General features: G+C 40.9%; 1 protein-coding gene across 1 annotated transcript; it reads left to right on the top strand.

The window, feature by feature from the left end:
- Window positions 1–10589: 10589 nt before the first annotated feature.
- Window positions 10590–15325, top strand: LOC103527435 (serpin B11). Its single transcript, XM_008492625.2, has 6 exons — window positions 10590–10757; window positions 11920–12048; window positions 13260–13377; window positions 13698–13840; window positions 14584–14751; window positions 14921–15325. The coding sequence occupies exons 1-6, from the start codon at window positions 10590–10592 to the stop codon at window positions 15323–15325; spliced, it is 1131 nt and encodes a 376-aa protein (XP_008490847.2).
- The last annotated feature ends 1835 nt before the right edge of the window (window positions 15326–17160 follow it).

Below are 17160 nucleotides of genomic sequence, written 5' to 3'. Positions count from 1 at the left end.
ACTTTATTTATTGATTTAGGTGTAAACATACACCTAAAGTGTCACCTTACCAACTGAAAGAATGATGTGACATGTATTCCTTTCACAAACTCTGGATCTTCCTGTGTAAGTTTTTATGATAATAACAGTAGGAACATTCAGTCAGGGGTAAGGACAAGGTTCTGCCCTGATGGACACCTCTGGAAATCAAGTTGATTACAACAATAATGCTGTATAGAGTAGGGCAGAATTTGGACCTTTTTTTAACTATAATTTTTCTGCATTCATTTTGAAATAAAAGCTCCCAGAACAGTTGAGGTCACATTGGACTTCTGGAGGTACTCTGGTCTACCTCCCTGGCTCAAGCAGGATCACCACCCACTGCCAGTTGCCCAGGACCATGTCCAGATGACTTCTGGATATCTCCAAGAACTGTGACTTCACCACCACTCTGAATGACCTCTGCTATGCCCCCACTAAGTTCCCAGCAAATGCCTATAAAGACAATTTTGTATGCATGGTGTCTGCAGGAACAGGATACAAACCCACACATTTCTGAAGAGGATGAATTATGCACATAGTAATGAAGGCTGCCTTTTCCATGATAAATAGAAGTGATAAATATAATTATTCCAGTATCAAGGACTAGGAGCAAAATAGTAAAGCACCCCCACTGGAGTTGGGGTGGCCTCACTAGGGCAGAATGGAGGGGGAAGGTGACCTTCCTTGACCTCCTGGCTACACTCTTTGAAGACATGAAGATGGTCTGTTCCTGTGCCTTTAAGAGTTCCTCCTTAAGTATGACCATCCTTCTTGGACTCCTTTCAGGACTGTCTCCAAAGGGATACTCTCAGCCATGCTCCAAAACAGGCCAAAATCTGCCCTCCAGAAGTCCAAGGTGACAGTTCTACTGACTCCCCTCCTTGCTTCTCCAAGAATCAAAAGCTCTATCATTCCATGATCACTGCACCTTTACATTCCATACAAGACTCTCTCTGTTAACAAGCAGCAGGTCCAGCAGGGTGCTTTCCCTTGTTGACCTCTCCACCAGCTGTGTCAGGAATTCCACACCCTCCAGGAACAAATGAAATGCTATATAAATGAGAAGCCCAAAATGATGCCTCCCCTCTTCAGCTGTATGGCCAGGCTGCTGGTGGGAACAGCCGCCAGAAGGTGATGCAGACCTTCCTCCAGAGCTGCCAGGACCCAAACCAGACACAGCTCATTGCTGAACCCACTGCTTTCCTCCCATATATCTCCAGCAACCCTGTCTCCAATGCCTTCACTCCACCATGAGGCGAGGCTCTTGGCTGCCCTGATGGCAACTTCAAGTTGTGTTTATGTTCTGAGTGCAGCTCCACAAAATGCTGGCTGTGGAGACATGTGGCTGCACTTAACCCTCACTCTCCTCCTCAGGTCCCCATCTTTATTCCTCCCCTCTGGGAAGTACCTACGAAGTACCAAGAACCCTTCCCACAGGGTTAGAGACACAAAACCCAACCCTGGGCAGAGTTAGCTGGTCTTCCCATTCAGCATGGGGAAGAGAAAGCCTTCTTCTCTCTGGTGGGCCCTGGTTATGGTGTTATGGTCTTTGCCTGGCCAGGATTCAGCTGCAAGCGTTTGCAGAATGATGCTGCACCTCTTTTATCCTCAGCTGTGCCGTGCTTTTGTGTCATCTTCTGGGGAAAGCTGAAGATGACTTTCTTCTCACTTTGATCTGCTGCAAGCATTGGGCAGACAGATGGTAGATCATGTGTGGACACATGGTCTGACACGGTGCATGCCATGAGTTCTTGTGGTTTTCTGAAGCTTATATATTTCTAACAATGAACTATTATCTTAGAAGTCACTTTAGCTATAGTAGTCCTGTTAAATCATAGTAGTTTTCTGAACCATAGAGTGTGGTAGCAATAAAGGTTCTCAAAACATTTGATTAGCCTGGCTTCTTGAAATTTGATTTGAAAGATGCCTAAGTTACTCATATGAAGACATGCAGTTTCAGGCTTTCCTCACTCTCAAATGAGAAGGCTTATTGACAGGACTAGAGCTTTGAAATTACCCAACAAGTATTTGGTGATATTCTACCTTCTATTTACCTCTTGTGGCTTAGTGATAAGGTCGACTGTGTACAAGATGGAGGTTTAGGAAAAGGGTCAAGTGGTACTCTCCACAAGCAACAGCAAAGTTTGTTTGTGTTGCTGTACCATGGAGATGCTTTCATTTGCTCACAAATAGAGAGTTGCATGGGAAGCATTGTGTCATAAATTTCTACACATGCTTCATGTACCTTCACCGGCAGTTTGTAGTTAGGTACCTGCCTTCACCTGGGATGTGTGAGACACTTCTGTGGGTGAATCATAGATGGTTTGGATTAGAAGCAACCTTAAATATCATTTTTTTCCAAGCCCACTGTCAAGGGCAGGGACACCTCTCACTAGACCAGGCTGCTCAAAGCCCCATCCAATCTGACCTTGAACACTTCCAGGGAGGGGGCATCCACAGCCTCCCTGAGCATGTGCCAGTGGCTCATCACCATAGTGAAGAATATCTTTCTAATGTCTAACCTAAATCTACCAGTTTATTACTTCCAGTTGAAAGCCATTAACCCTTGCCCTATTACTCCATGCCAGCTGTTCTGTAAGCCTGTTCAGGTACTGTAGGGCCTCCATAAGGTCTCACCAGAGCCTTCTCTTCTCCAACCCCTACTCTCTCAGCCTCTCTTCATAGGAGAGGTGCTCCATCCTATCATCTTAGTGGCCGTCCTCTGGACTCACTCCAACAGCTCCACGTCCTTCTTGTGTTGAGGCCCCCAGAACTGGACACACTACTCCAGGTGGGGTCTTATGAGAGCAGAATAGAGGGGCAGAATCACCTCCTTTGTCCTGCTGGCCTTGCTTATTTTGCTGCAGCCCAGGATACAGTTGGCTCTCTGTGCTGCAGCCACACGCTGCCCACTCATGTTGAGCTTCTCATCAGCCAGCACCCCAAAGTCCTTCTCCGAGGCTTCTCAAATCCACTCAGCACCCAACCTGTATTTGTGCTTGGGATTGCCTTGACCCAAGCGCAGGACTTTGCACTTGACCTTGATAAACCTGAGTAGACTGCACATGGCTGTCCCAAGTCAAATACCAGTACATCCTATTCTGTCAAGGTGCTCTCATTTGCACCCAACCAACATGCAAGACCAAAATAGCAGAGAATACTTTCCATATTCTGCATGAAATCATAGTTCACAGAAGCATGTTGTTTTAAAGTCAACTTTTCCTTGCTTTCTTAGTCTGTGTAGTAAAAGCATCTTGTTTCATGAAGGCTGTTGGCGATACTGGTTACAGATTCTACACGAGTTCATGTATAAGTGTCTATAACCAGTTGGGATACAAGCATCTGGTATTCACAAAGTGAGGTGCCTGCATTGCAGGAAGGCCAGAAATGAAGAAGCTGTCAAATTATATCCAGCATAATGAGAGCAACAACTTTATCAATGGTAAAAATCACTGCAGCTGAGAGAACGCAGAAACTGGGGGAGCTGTGGATAAGGTTTTTCAGTGGTCCTTGGTTACCCTGAGTATGTAGACAGGGAATTTGAACTGTAGATCGATAAAATGATACATTCTACAAATTCCATGGCAGGATATATACAAATTTCATGGCAGGATGGGGAAAACATACCCTTTGCACATACCCATTATTCTGTGGCACGAAGAACCTTCTTCTATTGGAATATATTCTCTTTTCACACCTCTTCTGGAGCTGACTCTTTACCTTGGTTGAAAACTTGTCCTTGTGTTTACCTCACAGGGCTTGGCCACTTAGGAAGACTATGTCAAAGTTTTACTTTGTTTTCAGAAACTCACTAGCAATATGTGCACAATATGGACTGTCACTTCACTTCTGGATCACCATACATCTAATTTCAGCTGCAAGGACCGGCAAGAGCATCCCCACCCTAACTTTTATTCTAACAAGAGACTACCAAACCACTAGGTAATTTGACCAGCTGTGGAAATCATAACACAAGGATTGTCATGGGAATCAGGAAGAACAATTACTTTTAACATCAGCTCTCATGGTTAAAAGCAATACCTTTCTCCTCAGCACTCTGAAAATTCTACAATGTTCTATAAGACTGAGCTACCTTGAAGGGCATTTCAGGTTTTCAAGGCTATAATTTCTTGAAGTAGCTCAGTAGCTAACAATACCAACAATGTTTTGGGTAGTGTGATTAGTGTAATAAAAAGTTCTTGGCCGTGAGTACATCTACAATATTACATTTTATGACCAGAGAAACACTCCCAAACTCTGTGTGCAGAGAATAGATTGACTACTCAGTATTTGCATGACTTGGCCTGTAACAACTGTGAAAGTTTAAAGATTCCTGGATGTAACAGTTCTCATCTACAATCTGGATGATTTAGGACAGAGGTAAGATAAAACTCCAGGGATAAGGAAGCACTGAAAAAGAACAGAGGTCTGGAAACTCTTTTCCCAGAATCTTCTTTAAACAGGTTCAATAAACATCTATCATCTGTGACTGAGACATCTTTGATCCTGTCTTATGCACCTATACATTCTCTTAAGATACACCTTGTTCCATATATGCTCCATGAAATAATAAGAACTGATGTCTAGAGGGACCACTAGAATACCATGTGTTGACTGTTGTCTAGGTTGAAATGCCAAAATTCTGGTGTTTCCTCTCAGTAGAATTTCAATCATGTATAAATTTTTTGTTACAAACCCCCCAAACAATTATCACTTGTTACCTTCGTAAAAATGATCTTCAAAATGTAAATCATTGTCTTTTGCAGTTTCAGCCACCCCCCCAAAACAGCTCCACTGCATGGAAAGATCTGTTCTCTTTTTCAGTGGTTCATGAAAATAGACAACCCTTTAGACCCTTTTTTTAAATTGGAAAGGAAGTTTTCTACCATCTTCATCACTGCACCCCACAATGTTGTCTGACAAGAAATGCGATGCATTGAGAAGGAAGTTTAACTAAATGACAGAGCTAGGAGTGGAATATTTATGGATATTCTGAATCTTAAAGCTTAAAAAAAATGTTGCATTTTTTATTTAGGTAAATAGACTTGGTTTATAAAATGATTTAAACTACCACACAGGAATGATATCCAGAGACGCCTCAAATGAGATCAGTACCAATGCCTGGGTCAGTGGGCATTATGAAATAGGTTCATCATGCAGATATATTTATCTGTCTAGCCATAACCCCTTTACTTTGTGGAAGACAGTTAAGAAGACACATGCACGCATCCTTGCTTGCAACTATAATTTTCTCTTAGTCATGGATCATGGGCAGGTGAGAAAGGGTGTGAGCAGAGAAGGTAAAACAGGCAGAACTGGCTGCATTGATGGAGCTTTTATTGGATGCTGGTATGATAAATGAATCAAAGATTAAGAGTCTCTGGATGCTGTTTTATGTCATGTTTAAATCTCCCTGGAGAGTATAGGAGTCTGTTGAAATCATGGAAAGCCTTCTGGTGCACAGAGAAGTTCAGATGTTAAAACCCAGTGCTGGGCTCACTTCTTTTCCAGTAGGCTGAATGACCAATATGAGGAGGCTAAAGTCACTGCAAAGTTGACACTCATCAATTCCTGCACTATTCAGTAATTAACCAGCAGTACAATTTAGAAGGTCATACCAGCTTTTCACTAGGTTCTTGACTCATACCTCCTGAAAATCACTGGAATTAACATCAGACTTTTCTTATCTGTTGCTTCCCAAATGAAATGAGACCATCAACAATATCTGAAGTCTCTTCCAATTCGTCATCAACTGCAAGAGGTATTTTAATGTCATGCTAAAGTTGCTGTGAAGTACCACAGGTCCTTTCTCAGTTTAATTGCTCTGATACGATAGATAAGGTTTGTTATTTTTTGTGATGCTTACTTAGCAGGTATCCGGCAAATAGGGTGGGCCCTTTTGGTCCTTGTCTCAGTTGAGAATTCTGACAGGAGTCCTTATTTTGTTCTTGCTATTCAGCAACCCCACTAATCCAGTGGTATCGTTACTTATAACCAACCACAAACACTTCAAGAACTTGGTAATTACCGCCTGAGCAGCCTCAGAGTGGTAGCAGAACATGCATTTTGTTCTTGATAGCCTTTGCTATCAAGGTTCAGATCTGCCTCTGATTTCTCAACAAGGATCTCCTTCTCTTCTGTGTCCTGCAGACACTGAGAGCAAGGGAAGCATAGGTCTGAAAATGGTGAGAAAAAAGCAAGGGGGAACTGCAGCCAACCAGACTTCTGCAGTGTGTGCACTTGCAGCAAAGAATAACCACAAGGGACACGCTGATGGGCTGTGCTGTTCAGAGTGAGTCATTGCTTCTTGATGTGAAATTGTGTTTGGCTGATTGGTATGACCAAGTAGATCTTTTGTTCCCTGTTCTGGCCTTCCTGTGCTTATCCCATTCATGTCATAAGAACCCTTTGCACTCTATAACTTATATACAGAAGTAGTCATTCCCTTGGCCCTGGCCCCAGTGCTGTGAGAAATGCTGGTAGAAATGTCCATGTGAAATAAACCTCCACCAAATGGAGCAATGGAGTGACAGTAAATCCCGAGGTAACTAAAAATGTAAGACAAACAGAAGGACCTAAAGAAACAGAGGAGTAATAAATAAATAAAAAACCCTAACGAAAATAAAGAAGCCTGTCTGCTTTACACAGTTAAGAGCTCAAACTATCAGAAAACTAAGCAGGGCTAGGAGTGTAGTGTTTTTCTCTGCTAGAATATTAGATAACTTGGACTTTGCCTTGACAAACTTATGCACAGATTAATGAATTTTAAGGGGACCTGTGACCCTAACACACACCCCTGCATGTAAAGGACATGATTTATTGTTCTCCAGGGTTGTAAATTTCCATTCACTGTCTTAATCTGGATTAAAAACAGCCAGTATTTCTGAAAGAGAAACACATATTTGTGTCTTGCTGCTTGAAAACTATCTCCCTTTTTCTGTTCTAAGAGATAACCAAATACCATTCCTAGAGATGTTGCATCTTGCTGCTCCTACTTGCATACTTTCTGCTCTAATATTCCACAGCATTTTTCCTCCAGCTGTGCTACGCCTAGTGCCAAAAATAAGAATGCAGAGAACAGCTCACCACAACAAGGGAAAGAAGAGCATCTGCCTGGTTCTGCTCTGAGGTTTCCTTTAGGCAACACCATGAGGAACAGGCTCAGGAGTGGGGTTTTGAAGGGACTGTATGGACAGCAGACGCTTCCTCAGCAGAAACTAGGAAAGCAAAACAGACACTGATTTGGGGAGTTTTCTTGCCTCAACATGAAGCAAGTAAAACCAGACTCCACGGCTTTCTTCCCTTCAGGCAAAATCTGTGCAGATCTCACCATCTTGTCCTCAGGGCTCAAGTGAACAGTGTGTTTTTAATTCCTATTTCCTCCAAGAAAATGAGAAAATTCAAACCAGAAAAGAAATAAACTCATGAGCACCTTATGACTGATACAAAACTGCCTTCAGAGCTTCCTAAATATCAGAGAAGCCTGGTATCTGATTGGGTTGGTATGTAAGTATATGTTTGTAGCAATAACTAAGTACTTCTTAGAAAACAGTGATACAAGTGTTTGTGCTTGCATACATTCATGCAAATACTTGCTCACCCACATACCACATCAAACTAAATATGAAGGAAGATTTTTTTTCAGGAAAAGAATCCCATAAACATGTTGCTTCTTATTGTGTTGCTCTGTCCCTGCTGACTATGCCTTGCTGTAGCAACATAAGGCAAGGACCAGACTTCCTCAGAGTCAAGGATAAAAATGAGGAGGACAGTGAAGTTCTGGGCTAAACTTAGCTGTCACACCAGTGACTTGTGGAAAGGCTGCCTCTACAAAACTCATTCAGCTTTCCTGTAAAAAAATCTCCGGGATGCAAGGTTTTGAAAGAACTCTATGTGGACAGGCATAGCTTCTCTATGCATTGCACCTTGCACTACAAATGCTTTCCCCACTTACAGAAGATCATGGAATTGTTTTGTTTGGAAACGACCTTTGAGATCATAATATTCAACCATTAACCTAAACCACTGCCAAGTCCACCATTAAACCTTGTCCCTAAGTGCCACATCTACATGTCTTTTAAATACCTACCTGATGGCTGACTCCATCACTTTCCTGGGCAGCCAGTTCAAGTGCCTGACAACCCTTTCAGTAAGGAAATTCTTCCTAATATTCAATGTAAACCTCTCCTGGCTTGAAGCCATTTCCTTTTGTTCCATTATCTGTTACTAAGGAGAAGAGACAATCCTCCACCTCCCTACAACCTTCTTTCAGTTACTTGTAGTGACCAATAAGGTCTCTTTATCCTCAGCCTCCTTTTCTCCAGGCTAAATAACCCCAGTTCCATCAGACACTCCTTGTAAGACTCAAGCGCTCAAGATATATCAGGCATCCTCAGGAGAGGAACAGGGCGCTCATGCTTCCATCAGGAAAACCTAAGGAAATGCAATTGATGCATGGGAAGCCCCTAACCCCAGTGCCTCTGCAGGAAGAAAACCATCCCAGGGACACCAAAGTTGGTCTTCACATGCTGTGTGGTTGATGTGAGAGCACCCAAGCTGTGCCACATCACTGCAACTGCAGAGTGCTCAGCTGCAGCTGACCCAGTGCACAGACCTGGCACAGCCGTGCTGAACGTGCACCCATGCCCACGCTTCTAGGGGACCATGCAAATGAAAGCAAGATACTATTCATCCAGGCTGTTGGATGTTCAACAAACTCTGGAACAAGCCATTAAATTCTTTTTCTACTTTAAGGACAAAATTTCCCATTGAGGATGTAAACAGTTAGGGAAAGCTCTTGGGTAGGGATTTTTAAGAGAGAAGTCTTCAGAAGCACAGAAATGGAGCAGGTAAAGGGCATTGCCCTACTTCCTCTTGGTGGTTCCAATATCTTCTGTCAAAATTGACCACATAGGTTCTTTTGTATTTTATTATTTTACTTTTCCTTGCTACTGTGTCACCTGCAAAGGTTTTATAAATAATTCCTATTACAAAAATACATGTGTTTGCATTTGGTTGTGCCTCTTCTGACAATCACACACATAAAATGTGGTAGAATTTATTCTTTTACAGGTAAATCCCCTGGAATCTCATCTCAGTATGCATTTAAAATTATGACTTCTTTCTGAAGTTCTAGGGATAAGGAAAAATTAAAGATTCCACAAAAGGTCCCCTAATTATACTGACTGGTTGCAACAGACAGGAATGTGACACATCATGAGTGAAAATTATGCTGCCACTGGGAGTGGCAATGGCTTTATATTCCAGAAGCCCTGTCATCAGGCTCGGCAGTCAAGTTGACACCATCAGTCCTGAGGAGAAGGTAAATATCTCCCTTACCTTCAATTCTAACCTTTACATGATAAATGATAAAACTATGAAATATCTAAAGATTGATATGTGCATTAGTGATGTCCATATCTGCTTATCACAGGAATACTGCCTGTAACATATTTTGAGTAAGTGAGAGTATTTTCAAGGTGCTATGCAAAGTTTTGGACTACGTAAAAGTGTATGGGCATGAAGTTGTGCTTAATTTGTGCAATGGCTTTGCCAAGTGTATTTCTGAGGAAAATTAAAAATAAACTATTTCCCACTTCTTCTAAATGACCCAGATTGGTATATATGAGGGCATAACTTTTCTACACCATGACAACTTTTCAGTATTTATATGGTTAATTTAATTTTTCTTGTGTAAAGGGGCAAAGGTATCTTATACAGAATTGGGTATCTTATCTGTGGAGAAATTTCTTCAGAATCAGTAAGAATCAAAACAAAAGTGACTTAGAATGGTCGACACTCCAGAATATTGAACTGACTTTCCAAGGGATCAGATGGCTCTGCATCACTTCACAGGATGAAACCACTGAGAAAATGCTTTCATAGGAAAGGCATTCTGTACTAGGTGTAAGATGTGAAGAATTTTGCAGAATATTCAAGATCATCTGCTAGTAATAATTGTGAAGCGTATCTGGCAAAAGTGTTAAAGCTGCAGATGAAAAGTATGACTTGGCTTTTCTACTAATACATAACGTGCCTTTGTTGAAAATCTTGCTGAGTGAGCCCACCTGCAGAGCAGTTTTCTGTCAAATGTTTTTAAGCAGCCTGCCTTAGAAGGACACAGTATGTGAGCATTAGACAATTAATACACACCAAGCTTTTAGAGACACAGAGAGTGAGGTACGATCAAGGGGTGTAATTAGGAAGTGCTATGTTTAGAGGACTCGAGGCAAAAAAGATTGGGACATAAAGTAAGCTGGGACTGTGGTTAGGGCAAAGTTAGGACTAAGTTATAAATGCATAGCTATTGTCTGAGCTGGAGAAAAAGCTGAGCTCAGAATACTGTTTCTGAAAATGTGTTTCTTCTGCCATCCAGGGTATTGGTTTTCAGATTCACCGTGAAATCCCAAATGTGGTGAATTAGGGATTTTCCAGGAAGTGCTGAACAATTCAGCCACACCACTGCAGAAAACCTTAATGTGCTCTACTGTGGCACCTCAGCTTAGCAGGCATTAGGATGGGAAGCTTAAATCTTTGTTTCCCTCATTGCAGGTGATCACAGCACCACAATGTGCTCTCTCAGCACAGCCAATGCCAAGTTCTGTCTTGACTTTTTCAGAGAGCTGAGCAAAAGAAAAAGAAATGAAAATATCTTCTTCTCCCCACTAAGTCTTTCAGCTGCCTTTGGGATGGTTGTCCTCGGAGCCAAGGGAAACACACTCAAAGAAATTGAGAAGGTGGGCTTCTTTTGCTGTGAAAATAGGAAGGTGGCAAGATATGAACCAAGAGGCTGACAATACCATTGGATATATTTCCTAAGCATTCAAAGGAGGGATGCAGACAAGCCTCCAAAAATACCCTCTCTTATGCTATTCCTAATACCAAACTTTTCAGACTAAACACTGTTTCACACTATTGCAGTAACTGCTCATTGAATCCAACAGTGCTAAAAGAAGTGTTCTGGAGGTATCCTCCACTCTCCAAGTCTCCAGAAGTGGTGGTTCCCTTTGATATGGTCATCTGCCTTCTCTGGATACCCAAAGTATTCTTTCTTGAGAAGAAATATTTCAAAGATTTCATGAGCTCATCCTCTACTAAAACCTCTTGATCACTTGCAAGGATCTCATGATAAAAGACAAGCAGGACTTTTCCCACTGACTGTGTCTGTGTCTTGTGATAGGTTTGCAACACTGTCTTTTAGGAGTCACTTTTTTGAAGTACTGTCACTTAGCTGCATTCACCCAATATTTACATTGCAGGTATTTCATTTCAGTGAAGTTTTGAGCAATACAAGCCAGGAAAACCAACACCCTTCTGAGAAGGTAAGATAGTTGCAGCTCTGCGATGAAGCAACAAGTGCTGGTTTGTCAGCCCTTTGCCTTGCAAACCATCACTTAATCAGAAAGCAGGGCAGGGCTAAGCAGCCTCTGTCTAGATCAGCAGACCTTCTTACTGCTGTTCTTTTACTAGTTATTTATGGGGCCTTGTGAGATCACACATTTCAACAGCTAAGTCTTTATAGGTTTCTAACCAAAACAAGCAGTACTAATCCAGAATGCGTTAAGTGCTTAAATTGCCATCTGCAAAGGTTTGTCTACAGGGCATGCCAAAAGCACCTTGGAGCTTGCTCCTTCCAGGCTGTAGACTTTTCCTCACTGTGATAAGAGTCATCATAGTAGGATGCAGTGTGATTTGAATGAAGGTGGGCTGCTTTGGTCCTGGAGGGGAATTGTTTTGTCATTCTGTAAAGCTGGTACAGGGGCAGTTGGATGTGTTGTCCTGATGCATTTATTCCAATGGTTCTATCAACTGAGTGGATACAGGCAATGCAGCCTCAGGTCCAGCTTTGCATAGAAAAGCTCAAAGCCTACCCTGAAGCTTGTGTTTTCCTGCTTGAAGTGCAAAGATGCTGGAGAAGTCCATTCCCAGTTCCAAGCTCTGTTGGCTGCAGTCAGTGAACCCAGACCAGGTTGCTCTCTCACCATTGCCAACAGGCTCTTTGGAGAAATCACTTATCCATTCTTCCAGGTAAGAGGAATCCATTTTAATAGCTCTTGGGAGCTGTCATGAGCTCAGCAGAATTTCTTCCATCATGAAAAAGGAAGAGAAATGGAAAACAATGGTGCTGCCAGTGTGTGCTGCAAAATGACTGCACTCCACGGGGTCTTGCAGTCATGGAGCCTTTCTGTCTTAGTTGCCCAGTAGTTATTCATGGTGAACAGCAGGGCACTGGGAAGCCATGACTTGAAAGCTTTTATATGAAGAAACAGACTTATGGTAAAAGCTTTCCCTGGGCATTCCAGAAAATGTGCTAACAATATATCTTTGTCACATAACTGGTGTCTAGTGAAGCTGCACGATTACTATCCAAGGAACAAAGCAATGACCAGCAGTACACTTTTTTCTCCCTCAGTGTGTTCTAAATAAAATGATTGTACTCACTCTTCCACCTTTCCTTCAGACCCTGTGCAAATATGGGACTCTGATCCCTGCTGCTTTTTCAAACAAATCTTGGAAGAAAGTAGCATCTTTGAGATTTTCATTAATTATTCTAATTCAGTGAATTTGACAATCCCAGTACATTCCTGTGGAACACTGACAGCCCAGGCAATGCAAATGTGTACAAATAATATCCTCAGGAAACAGACTCAAGGTCTAGCAATAAGAGCATTGCTAGATACAGTGCTGTTTTACCTTTCTTTTTTCAAGTCAAGATTTCATCTTTCTTCCCAAACTATGAACTCAGTGTACAGAGAGATTTTTCAGAGCCAGAAAAAGGTGACCAGCACCCTGGGTAAGTTTTATACTTAAAAGTTTTACATTGTATACATCTATATAGAGTAATACACACACACACACACATCTGGTGATATTATCAGCCCCAGTTATTTGTTCGAAATAAGGTTTCTTCATTTGGTGGTTAAGGCAAGACAGGCAGTGTAAAAACAATATTCCAGCTTAAAGAAAGGCTTTTATCTGAGATATTTTTTTTGCTGTGCTGATGCATTTCTGCTGCTCAGAACAGCTTGAAAATAAAAATTAAAAATATTTGCAAATATGTATTTTAAAAATAATCTCTCTCTCAAAACTGAATGCTTGTGTTATTTAAATTGATTTCTTACATATGCCTTTTTTACTAATTATTTTCTTGTTGAACTACTACATGGAATGATTCTGAAACCATGAAATTATCAATCTTATAAAAGTTGTGATAAAATTCTGTCTTTTTTACTTTCCAGCAATACTTGGATTCCACAAAGAAATTCTATCAAGCAGAACTGGAAGCAGTCAATTTTAAATACACTGAAGAAGAAGCCAGAGAGAAGATTAACTTCTGGGTGGAAAATGAGACAAATGGTAAAGAACAATATGTGCAGTTTGTTTGGTTTTCAATTCAATCAGTTAGGAATCTCATGTCTGAATTTAGGTTTCCAATCTATCATTCAAAGGTAGCAACATTTTTATATATTAAGCACTTACTGAATTTTTTTCTCAATAAGAAATAGATGTAGGAAGAAGTGCAAAAAAGCTCTGTGTCCCTGGCTTCAAAAGCTTGGCATAAAAGTTTTATTTGTCTGACAGTATTATACTACTTTTCAGATCTGCAGAAGTAAATATTAATATTCAGCTGACTGCCTGAATAAACTAATAATTCTTCTTAATTCATTTTTTTAAAGGTAAAATCAAGGACCTATTTTCTGCTGGGATTATTGATCCTTCCACTGTACTTGTCCTGGTCAATGCTATATATTTTAAAGGAAAGTGGGCAGTAGAATTTAAGAAAGAAGACACTAAGGAAACAGATTTCCAACTGAATAAGGTACAGTATTTGGTAGGAACTGAAACATCTAGGGGTGGAAATCAGATGCCAGTCTCCTCTAATAACAGATGGGAATTTCCTCCTCTCTGTTATTCCAGAACAAGACAGTGGTCTTCAGCTACAACAAGGGGTCCCTCTATCTTGTTTCAAGCTTTTTAACCCAACACATAACTTTTTCTATCACTTCCCATCAGACATGACTCTTGTTCAGCTGAGACCCTGGGTGGGTCAAAGTCACCAAGCACTCCAAATTCATTGGGAATTTTGCAGCTAAGAATGCTGTTTCAAAGCCAGTTTGCTTTTGGGACTGAATTTGAGGATTTTGCTCCTCTGCTACTATTTACCAACAGAACAGCATTTGTTCTGAGGAAAAAATGAAGTAAAACAAAAATACCTCTGGAGGATGTACACATTATTAATGAAGAATTTAGGTTCATGGTTGCATCAGCTGCATCAGCTCCTCATCTGACATCCCAGAAAAAACTAGAACATAACAAGGGAATTGTGAGTAAACTGGCACCAGTAGAAATGGAAGAGGAGGTTTTATGGTTCTGAGATGGATAACTTCATTGGGACTATAATTAAGGAGGAAGATGTCACATGTAACGCATTACGAGTACATTAAGCCCATGACCAGTAAAATTAATGTTTTCAGAATTGAACTCCAATCTCACTAATGAAACCAATTACAACCAGAGTGAACATTTTTGTATTTTATGTTTAATATGTTTCATGTGTTCCAGAATGAGAAAAAGACAGTGCAGATGATGTTTCAAGAAGGTTATTTTAACATGGCCTTCATAAAGGAACCGAAAATGAAAGTGTTAGAGCTCCCATACTTCAATAATGAACTGAGTATGTTTATTCTTCTTCCTGAAGTTGTCTGTGAGGACTTTACTGGCCTAGAACAGGTAATACTTCTTTTTCCTTTCTAGCAGCATACATGTGGGGCTACACATAGAGCAAGACATTAAGCATTGCTCCAGTGTGGTCTGAAGACAAGCAGGAAAAAGTGAACCTTATTATCTTTTCCTCCCTTTCATTATGGTGTCAATCATTATTATCAATGCTTCCTTACAGCTTGAGTGTGCCCTCACAGATGAAAACCTAGCAGGATGGACGAGCTCGACCAGGATGCAACCACTGAAAGTGAAGGTGTACCTGCCACAGTTCAAGATGGAGGAAAGCTACATTCTCAACAGCACTCTCCAGGAAATGGGAGTGATGAATGTTTTTGACTGGGGAAAAGCTGATTTGTCAGGAATCTCTAAGAAAAATGGCTTAGTTGTGTCCAAAGCCATCCAGAAGTCATTTGTGGAAGTCAACGAAGAGGGCACTGAAGCCGCTAGTGCCATGGGACTTGTTCTAATGCCTCTGTGTGGCCCAGTTTCTTATGAATTCAAAGCTGACCATCCATTCCTCTTCTTCATTAGACACAACCCAACCAACACCATTGTCTTCTTTGGGAGATACTCCTCTCCTTAATTGGAGGTTATTTTGGCAATTAGATCTTTCTCCCCACTGATATCTGCATTGGCAGGCACAGAGGACAGAAGATTAACATATTTTTGCCAGGTTTCATCTTAATGTGTTAATTTTCTGTTAAAAAGGCTATTTCTGATAAGACTCAAATTAGAGATAAAAGCCAAAATTTCCATTCTAAAATAATCTGCAGGCAAGTTTTACCTTTAGGAGGCAGCACTAAAACATGGACCTTAAAACACACTATGTGATATTTGCCAAAGAGCTGAAAGCCTCTAGATACATCTGCATGGAAAATCTTATTATGATCCTTTCCTAATGTAGCATGCCTCCCATAAGCACATGATTTTAGTCCCCTAAAAATGAGTGATAGGTTCTCCCACACGAAGGATGCAGGAGGATAAGGATCTGCATTAAAAGGGCAAACTTAGGTACTCAGTCTGTTTCAGCTTTACCTACCCATCCTCTGTACAATTCTCAAGGTAAATACTACTGTGTATGGGAACAGCAAAGGATTCCTGTGGGACCTTTCCTTTAAATGCTGACTGGGGGTAATGGTTCAAGCTGCAGTGAGGCTTTCAGAATTTTTTCTCAGATACCAGAGAAAGCATAAGTTTTTTCTGGTTTAACATTGCTTGTTCTCAATCAGGGCAGACACATTCCTTGTTTTCTTATTTGAGAAACCCTGTATGTGCTATAAAGTTCTTTAGCTTCCTCTACTTCTTCAGGGTTTCAGCCTAATGAATGGCCTTTTTTGACAAGGCCCGGTCTACAATGGCTGTGAGTTAGACATGTAATTCCCACACAAAAACTTTAAGCTGTGATCAGCCATTATTGCTTTTTAAAAAACAGCTCTCTTTCTCTATGCCTCCAATACCATGGGTTTCTTGTTTTAACTGTTTTGTTCCTCAAAAGCATGGTATTTAGATGGATAGCCTGTATTTGTTCCATTTATCAAAATAAAACCAGTGCAAACTAAACTATAAATTCTGATTCTGCAGAATTAAGTGGACAGAGAAATAATTTAACATAGCAGGTAAAAATAAAAGCAAACCTTTCAAAAGCATCTAAGTGACACTGAAGTCTACATCCCATTATTAAATATTCATGGTGCTGATTTTAGGCACTGCACTGCTTGACCTTAGGACAGGTAAACCTTGAGCCTCACCTACTATTTCTGTCTTGCATTTGATTTTACAAGGGAATTAAGGATGCATTTTTAGGACATGGCTGAGCTAGTCCTAATGCTACTGAGAAGAAATATGCTGCTCTCCCTGCCTCCTTCCTTCTATGTATTTCTGTTCCCTTTTTTACACCACCACTATTACTTAGCTGACTTGGTGATGAGCAGTATTCTGGGACCTAAATCCAGAGGAGTATTTTTGGTGAAGTTAATTTGCTTGCTGAAGACCTGGTTGCCTAAACTACCTCCTGGATGTTGTGGAGTAGGTGGTAGGAAGGAACAGTTAAGAGATTACTGAGAAGAGGTCAGCCCACCCAGCTTGGCAGCTGACAACGCCCAAAATCCACAGATATGTGAAAAATACTTGCTTTTGAAGGAAGAATATTCTGCCTGTTTGATGATTCACTCTCCTTTTCCTGTTGCTTGTTGGTGGGAAGAAGGTAAACACTGTGAGCACACCAGTGCTATTTCTGTACTGTGGATTCAGAGTTCTTCCAAATGCTGAGACCTGCAGGAAAAGTTACAGTAAATTACAGTACTCCATAAAAATTCAATTGCTAAATAAAGATGGCTCATGACAGTCTATGTAGTTATCTCAAATGATTGCAGTCTAAATACAGCCTAAAATAGTAAAATTACCAGCAGAGGCACAGTT

This window comes from Calypte anna, chromosome 2 (assembly GCF_003957555.1).
Source record: "Calypte anna isolate BGI_N300 chromosome 2, bCalAnn1_v1.p, whole genome shotgun sequence".
Lineage (NCBI taxonomy): Eukaryota > Metazoa > Chordata > Aves > Apodiformes > Trochilidae > Calypte > Calypte anna.
This window is presented reverse-complemented; position numbering and strand designations above follow the sequence as displayed.